The sequence below is a fragment of the Mesoplodon bidens genome (assembly GCF_964165515.1).
Source record: "Mesoplodon bidens genome assembly, chromosome: 3".
Lineage (NCBI taxonomy): Eukaryota > Metazoa > Chordata > Mammalia > Artiodactyla > Ziphiidae > Mesoplodon > Mesoplodon bidens.
The window spans coordinates 163,775,057-163,783,637 of record NC_138178.1 but is presented as its reverse complement, the minus strand read 5'-3'; the positions used below and the strand labels follow the sequence as shown (position 1 = coordinate 163,783,637).

The window sequence follows — 8,581 nt, the reverse complement described above, 5'->3', positions numbered from 1 at the left end:
TCTACTACCCAAAGCAATCTACAGATTCAATGCAATCCCTATCAAACTACCACTGGCAATTTTTACAGAACTAGAACAAAAAATTTCACAATTTGTATGGAAACACAAAAGACCCCGAATAGCCAAAGCAATCTTGAGAATGAAAAACGGAGCTGGAAGAATCAGGCTCCCTGACTTCAGACTATACTACAAAGCGACAGTAATCAAGACAGTATGGTACTGGCACAAAAACAGAAAGACAGATCAATGGAACAGGATAGAAAGCTCAGAGATAAACCCATGCACATATGGTCACCTTATCTTTGATAAAGGAGGCATGAATATACAGTGGAGAGAAGACAGCCTCTTCAATAAGTGGTGCTGGGAGAACTGGACAGCTACATGTAAAAGAATGAAATTAGAACACTCCCTAACACCATACACAAAAATAAACTCAAAATGGATTAAAGACCTAAATGTAAGGCCAGACACTATCAAACTCTTAGAGGAAAACATAGGCAGAACACTTATGACATAAATCACAGCATGATCCTTTTTGACCCACCTCCTAGAGAAATAGAAATAAAAACAATAATAAACACATGGGACCTAATGAAACTTCAAAGCTTTTGCACAGCAAAGGAAACCATAAACAAGACGAAAAGACAACCCTCAGAATGGGAGAAAATATTTGCAAATGAAGCAACTGACAAAGGATTAATCTCCAAAATTTATAAGCAGCTCATGCAGCTCAATATCAAAAAATCAAAGAACCCAATCCAAAAATGGGCAGAAGGCCGAAATAGGCATTTCTCCAAAGAAGATATACAGATTGCCAACAAACACATGAAAGAATGCTCAACATCATTAATCATTAGAGAAATGCAAATCAAAACTACAATGAGATATCATCTCACACCGGTCAGAATGCTTATCATCAACAAATGTACAAACAATAAATGCTGGCGAGGGTGTGTAGAAAACAGAACCCTTTTGCACTGTTTGTGGGAATGTAAATTGATACAGCCACTATAGAGAACAGTATGCAGGTTCCTTAAAAAGCTAAAAGTAGAACTACCATACGACCCAGCAATCCCACTACTGGGCATATACCCTGAGAAAGCCATAATTCAAAAAGAGACATGTACCAAAATGTTCATTGCAGCTCTATTTACAATAGCCAGGACATGGAAGCAAACTAAGTGTTCCTCAACAGATGAATGGATAAAGAAGATGTGGCACATATATACAATGGAATATTACTCAGCCATAAAAAGAAACAAAATTGAGTTATTTGTAGTGAGGTGGATGGACGTAGAGTCTGTCATACAGAGTGAAGTAAGTCAGAAAGAGAAAAACAAATACCGTAGGCTAACACATATATATGGAATCTAAAAAACAAACAAAAAAAATGGTCATGAAGAACCTAGGGGCAGGGCTTCCCTGGTGGCGCAGTGGTTGAGAGTCTGCCTGCCGATGCAGGGGACGCAGGTTCGTGCCCCGGTCCAGGAAGATCCCACATGCCGCGGAGCGGCTGGGCCCATGAGCCATGGCCGCTGAGCCTGCACATCCGGATCCTGTGCTCCACAACGGGAGAGGCCACAACAGTGAGAGGACCGTGTACCGCAAAAAGAACCTAGGGGCAAGACGGGAATAAAGACGCAGACCTACTAGAGAATGGACTTGAGGATACGGAGAGGGGGAAGAGTAAGCTGGGACAAAGTGAGAGAGTGGCATGGACATATATACACTACCAAATGTAAAATAGATAGCTAGTGGGAAGTAGCCGCATAGGGAGATCAGCTGGGTGCTTTGTGACCACCTAGAGGGGTGGGATAGGGAGGGTTGGAGGGAGGGAGATGCAAGAGGGAGGAGATATGGGGACGTATGTATATGTATAACTGATTCACTTTGTTATAAAGCAGAAACTAACACACCATTGTAAAGCAATTATATTCCAATAAAGATGTTAAAAAATAATAATAATGAACAAATTCTGCTAATGGGTATGAAGTTTCTATCGGGCATAGCAAAAGTGTTTTTAAATTGATTATAGTGATGCTTGCCTAAACGTGCATATGTTAAAAGCCATAAATGGTACACTTTAAAAGCAAGAATTGTGTGGTACATGAATATTATCTTTAAAAAGCTGTTACGTTAAAAAACTACAACAACAACCACTCTGGATTTGCTAATGACAGTCATTAATGACCTCAGCGAGAGCAGCTGGGTAGTGGTAGGAGTTGAAGCCAGACTGAAGAGGGTCAAGAAACAATTGGAAGATGAGGAAGTAGGCAACAAACATCACCTGCCCTTTCAAGATGTCCTGACAAAGGAGATAATGGAGTTCTAGAAAGGGGAAGGTTTACAGGGACTGTGATTTTTTAAAAAAGAGAAAGAGAGAAAATCCAGTAGAGAGAAAATGTTGGAGCCCATAGAAACTTGAGTTTCAAACACTGGAAGAAGATCTATCTTCTCTGATTTAAAACAGGAAAAATATTTCTTCCTAATATCTGTCTAAATATGACCTTTTCTTCCCTAAGATAACGTGGTTGCTTTCTCCAAGAGTTCCCATCATTCACATTTTACCAATTACTCCTTATTAGTCAGGATTCAGGTAAGGGAAAGTATTACATTGCAAGAAATATAGCCCCCAAGGATTATAATTTAATCTTTATGTAATCCTTATTCTTTTATCTCCAGAATTGGGCTTTAATACTGAGGATGTAAAATGACAGCTTCTCTCAAAAATGTTAAATTTTTAGTCAGCCAAAAATAGGACTAAAGCCATCAGTATGGAAGGATGTAAAACTGTGGTTATTTTCAAATTGATAGATAAACTTTTCCCCCTAATATCTGAGCCTAGATAACCATTTTAGAACTCTGGAACATATCCATGGATCATTCCAATTTACCTATTCCCTAGAATTTGAAACTATCCAGTAATGGCCTTTTACCAAAACTTAATTTCTGGGTTCATTATTTTCCAAGGCTGAGTTCTCCTGTGGTAGTTCTAAAATCTTTGTTGTTTTTCTGAATGCTTAAATTCAATTCCAGCTGAAAGCTCTTGATAAAAATCCCTTATATTGGTCTTCCCTGGTGGTGCAGTGGTTAAGAATCTGCCTGCCAATGCAGGGGACACGGGTTTGAGCCCCGGTCCGGGAAGATCCCACATGCTGCGGAGCAACTAAGCCCGTGCGCCACAACTACTGAAGCCCGCACACCTAGAGCCCGTGCTCCACAACAAGAGAAGCCACCACAATGAGAAACCTGTGCACCGTAACGAAGAGTAGTCCCCACTTGGCGCAACAAGAGAAAGCCTGCACGCAGCAATGAAGACCCAATGCAGCCAAAAATAAATAAATAAAAGTTTTTTAAAAATCCCTCATATTAATAAAGAGTTGGTGGTGGAAACTATAGTAATGTGTTATCTTTATTAATTTTCCTATTTCTAGGCCATAAATTATATCCTGATGGGTGCTCTGATGCAGGGAAATACCATTCAGAAATGTAAGAGAACAGTAGTACCATAGGGAACTGGTTCAGATGTGACCCTTTTGGAAAGGCAGAACTTCTAACCTCAGCAATTATTCATCGTAGGCAGCCTTCTTGCCATATCTTGTTTTCATCAGCTGGAAGCTCAGTAATGTTAGTTTCGGCTGAACAATTTATATACGGATAGAACAGTTTTTTAATCATGGTAGAAGACAATTGTTAACCTTCCTGATATAGAAATGTTGGCACGGAAGCCAGAAGTTATGCGGTCCAGAAATAATTTTGCTACAAAATATATGTAGCTTCTGATGCAGTGTTATGTCATCATTCTGCCCTTAGCCATCCTGACTCATTCTTTGCATTGGTGTTCACAGCGAATTAACATAAATTCAAGACAAAAATCTCTCCATATCACCTTAGGAATGCAGGTTCATTAATTTTTTTGCTGTTGTTAATAGTCCCTTATTATTCAACTTTACTAATCCATGTAACATTCATTTTAAACAATAGTAGCTTTATTTACAGGAGAAACACTAAGAGGAGATTTGACATAGTAGTTAAGAACACATACTCCAGGGCCACACAGAAATCTGCTGTTACCCTTATACCCATTCATTTATAAATAATGTGCATTTAGCTCCCGAGTATGTGCTCTTAACCACTATATTAAATGTGCACTTGAATCCCAGCTCTGCCATTTAATAGCTTTAGAATTGGGGCACGTAATTTGACTGCTCTGTGCCTCATTTTTTTCATGAGTAACATGGGAGTAACAGCATTTCATAGGACTGTAATGGGAATTAAATGAATTACTCCATATCAAGTGCTCCAGAACAGTGCTGGGTACATACAACATCCTCAGTAAATGCTAGCCACTGTTATTAGTTCTTGTTTTAAATTAACTAAGAAAATAATTCACAATATAAAACTTGAACCTAAATATTGCATACAGTGTTAGGAAATCTGATAGTGCTTGAGGAAATTCTCGCAAGCTGAACAAGCACTGGCGTATCATGGAGAACCAGGGGAGGTTCAAGCCTGAAGTGCCGGAGCAGGTCGTTTCCAGCCTTACCAACCAGCAGTGTGACTCTGGGCCTGGCCTCCTCCTGTCCCATGGAGAGATTCATTTACATAGTCTCTGAAATTACTTCCAGCCTCAAACAAGCTATTCCTTGAATTCACATTTTTTGTGTTCTGTCAGCTAAGTAGTACTATTTGTATAATCTGAACAGCAACAAATAAATACCTGTAAAATAGTTTTCATAAAGTTAAAAAACATAAAGTAACATAGATGGAGCCCAAAGCCCAAAATATGAATGTGAGTGGCCTTGGCCCTTTAACACATTTCATTGTATGAACACTGCAATGAGAATTCCACTAAATACTGGAGAGGAGAGCCTGTCTAGGATTTTACAACACACAGTATTGGGTCCAGCCTAACCTTCTCAGGGCTGACCACAGTGTGACTTCTGGCCTATGACTCCATTTCTAATCCTGATATCCTTATATTGACAACATGATAGCCCATAAATAGCTTCTCAGGAAAAAGCAAAATTGATCGTACATCATTTCAAATAAAATTAGAATAACGACTTGATTTCTAAGACTCGTGGACTTCTGGAAAACTTTTTTAACAGAGATGACTGAAATAAAAACTCCTGAAAAATAGCAGAATGATGGTATTTTATACACATTTATTTGAAAGCATAATATATAAGAAAAAGTAGAGTGTCTCACAAAGCATTTGATAAAAAATAGCTTTAAGTACAATTTTAAATTTCTAAAGTCTCTACCAAGGATAAGTATATACACTTTTAGTCAAAAAAGTGCAATTTTAAAGGCAGCTTTCAGACCTTTTAAGCTACATGATAGTTAATGGCCAGGACATTAAAAATGTGCATTTATAAAAATTTGAGGAAATTCATGAAAATGTTTTGTAAACATTATAAACAAACATCTACCATATAATGTGGGAGGTTTCATAATCTGCTTACAAAATCCTGTCTTTTATAACATTATCTTATAAAGTTATTATTATAAAGTTTTAAACATTCTGGTTTAAATTTCCTTGTCACCTTCACTAATATCAAGCACAGTTTGTACTACACATATATATACACTACTTTTTCCCTTGCATAATGTTCCTCCCTAAGAATATCTTTAGTCTGAGGAAAAATCAGAGCATAGCAAAATGCTGCTTTAACTGCTTAATTAAATGTTGAGTGTCCACGTGATCTGGAAATGCTACTTCAGACTTTTGAGCAGCAATGTAGCTCCTCTGTAGATCTCCCATCTGTAAGAAAGACCAGACCAGAATAAGACCACAGAATGAGAACCAGAAAAAAAAAAAGACATAGTATCTGCACAATGTAGAAACCCAAGGTGAATTGCTTGATCGTGCTACTTTGATTTAAAATTTGTTTCACCTAGATTACAATTCAATCTTGAAAAAATATGAGAAAAGTAAAATAACAAATTACATAAATAATTTCTGCTCTATTACAGTTGTCTAGTTATGAATTCATAAACCTGTGTTTTCTTTTCCTGTCACTGATAGTTATCATAAAAATAAATTGGTGTCTGCATCCTAAAACAGCCAGCTCTGTAAGAAAACTATTTGTAATGTACCACAGACAATGACATATTTTGTATTATCTTTTAGACAGAAAATTCAAGTAAAAACTATTGTATTTAAGATACAATAACATGCTCTAGGAGCTTTTAAATGGTTGCTAACACAGTAATGTTGGGCAGATAACCTGGTTTTAAAAGTTTATAAAGGACATATCTGACTTTCAATAAACTTTGTGTTAAAGTCCAGTCCCCAAGAAAAACACACACAGTAACCGGATCCATCTGAATGTATCTTGATTCATGTATACATTTCTAAAAAGAGAAAGCTTTTTAGTGTGTACACACCAAAAAAACCAAAAAAAATCTAGATCATTCACTTCTGGTAGTTTTTTGGTAACATGCATATGAATTAAAAACGTAAGTTTCCTTTTTTAAATCATAGCATTTCTTTTCAACATGCAATTTTCTCTTATGGAAATGTAGCCTTTGGCTTAAAGAAATATTTCACTTGCATTATATATTATTAAAATGTAACAATAGTCCTGAAAGAAAGTAATCAAGGCTTCTTTGTGGTTTAACTAAGTGGCAGCACAGTGCAGTGGAAAATATGTGGGAATCCTTGGGAGCTGGACATGAATTCTGCCATGGGACTCCAGGGAAGTCTTTTAAGTTCCAGAAGCCCTGGGTTCCATTAGAATATAAGCTGCATGAGGTAGAGGTTTCTGTTTTACTCATTGCTAACATCCTCTGTGCCGACAACAGTGCCTGGTACGTAGCAGAGGCTCAACAAATGAAACATCAGTTGTATGAAAAAATGAGTAGGGGAGGTAAGTGTTACCTACATCGCAGGGCTGTTGAGAGAATTAGCAGTTCGGAGAGCACCTGGAACAGTGGCCAGCACTTAACAAGCACTCAAAAATGACAACTTATGAATAACAGCTTATTTTATTTTCAAAACAGAAATGAAAGTGCAAATGACTTCACATTCATGTTATGAAAAATGATTTTTATAATGTCTTTTGGTCTATAAAGAAAGAGTCTTCACATCAGCAAATATTTCTAACCATTTCCTTATCCTCAGAACTCATCTTCCATGTTAAAGTAAGGTTTCCAGTAAAAGTTATTAGATGACTTTTATTTGTTTCCTCTTATTGTTAAAATGGCACATGATTCCTTTTAGCTCTTGGATGTTAACTGACTTGTAACACAGTATCAACCGTTGCATTTTCCCCATATTGTTCATAGCTAAAACAGCTTTCACCAATATCCCTAATTTTATAGCATCATGCCAGACTTGATGGCAATATGACCTACAAATAATATACAGGATTTCCTTGCTGCAAATGCTAATTACTAAATCCCTCCCAAACCAGGAGTTAATGAATAGTTTTTCAATGATTAAATGTCATATTTGAAAACATAAAATAATTCTTCTGCAATCTATAATGATGTTAAGTTTAGCTAATATTCAGTGATAAATATACTTAAAGTGTATTAAACTGTCCCTCGAAGTGAAGACATATGTGTACATAATAATTAAGTGTTGAAAAAAATAATTTCTCTCAGGAAGTTATGGGTAGAATGTCCTTATTTAACTGTACATTTTTTAAAAGCAAGAAAGAAAAACAAACAGATGATAAATTGTCAGATGATAAATTGACAAAGAAAGAGAATACCTTATCAGAAACTGTTGCAAAGTTAAAATGCGGCTCATACATGTGCGGTGCTAAAGATGAAGCAGTTTGTAACAGTGCTCTTGCCTGTGTTAAAAAAAAAAAAAGAAAGAATGAAAGAAAAGAGAAACCAAAGCTATATGAGCATACATTAGCACTGTATTTGTGATTTTTTGTTTTGTAAAAGAATACTTTACCCAGGATAGGACTTTAATAAACATAACCCTGTAATAAATAAGATGAATTCCTCATGAAATACAACTTACTGATTTGATAACCAGGAACTACCTATATTTTGCCAAAATTATATTAATAATAAAATGCTTCAAAATATGGAGAAAATGATGGAATCCAAAAGTTATGTGAGAAACACTGATCTTACAAAGTTTATATTTCAGTATGATGTACAACTGAAAAATAATGCTCTCAATGCTAAAAAGTCTTATTAATCTAGTTTTTGTTGATGTTGATTGATTTAGTAGGCTTCTAATTACCTGTTCCCTAATGCAACAACAAAAACCACCAAAAAACCATTGTAAATTCAAATCTCCAATTTCTGTGCTGGATGACACTGAGCAAGCATTTATTGTACTGCTGACCTGAAAATGACAACTGAAGGCGACTGAAAATGACAAGCTTTCTGTTCTCTAAAGTACTCAAAAGACAAAATTCACATCATTTTTTTGTCCCCTCTAGACTCAAAGGATCACACATTGCAGAGACCACTGAGAGACATGAGATGCCTATACACTCATTGTTAAGATCACAAACTCAGCATTCCAAGCTGCCAAACAGCCTTTCAACTTGTAGCCAAACTTCTATGTATGATCCTGAGGACAAATTCTTTTATCTTTTTTTAA

At 36.3% G+C, this 8,581-nt stretch overlaps 1 protein-coding gene across 3 annotated transcripts in view; it reads right to left on the bottom strand.

Moving 5' to 3' along the window:
• Positions 1-5,190: 5,190 nt before the first annotated feature.
• TTC8 (tetratricopeptide repeat domain 8) overlaps positions 5,191-8,581 on the bottom strand; it is a 51,560-nt gene continuing 48,169 nt past the window's right edge. For 2 of the 3 annotated variants that reach the window (XM_081227705.1, XM_081227706.1), the window contains exons 13-14: positions 7,725-7,808; positions 5,191-5,767 (exon numbers count right to left, since the gene is read on the bottom strand). In XM_081227705.1, the coding sequence (XP_081083831.1) occupies positions 5,651-5,767; positions 7,725-7,808 (201 nt within the window). In that variant the 3' untranslated portion in view covers positions 5,191-5,650. The remainder of the gene's footprint in view (positions 5,768-7,724; positions 7,809-8,581) is intronic. The other variant, XR_014015310.1, reaches the window with a different exon arrangement.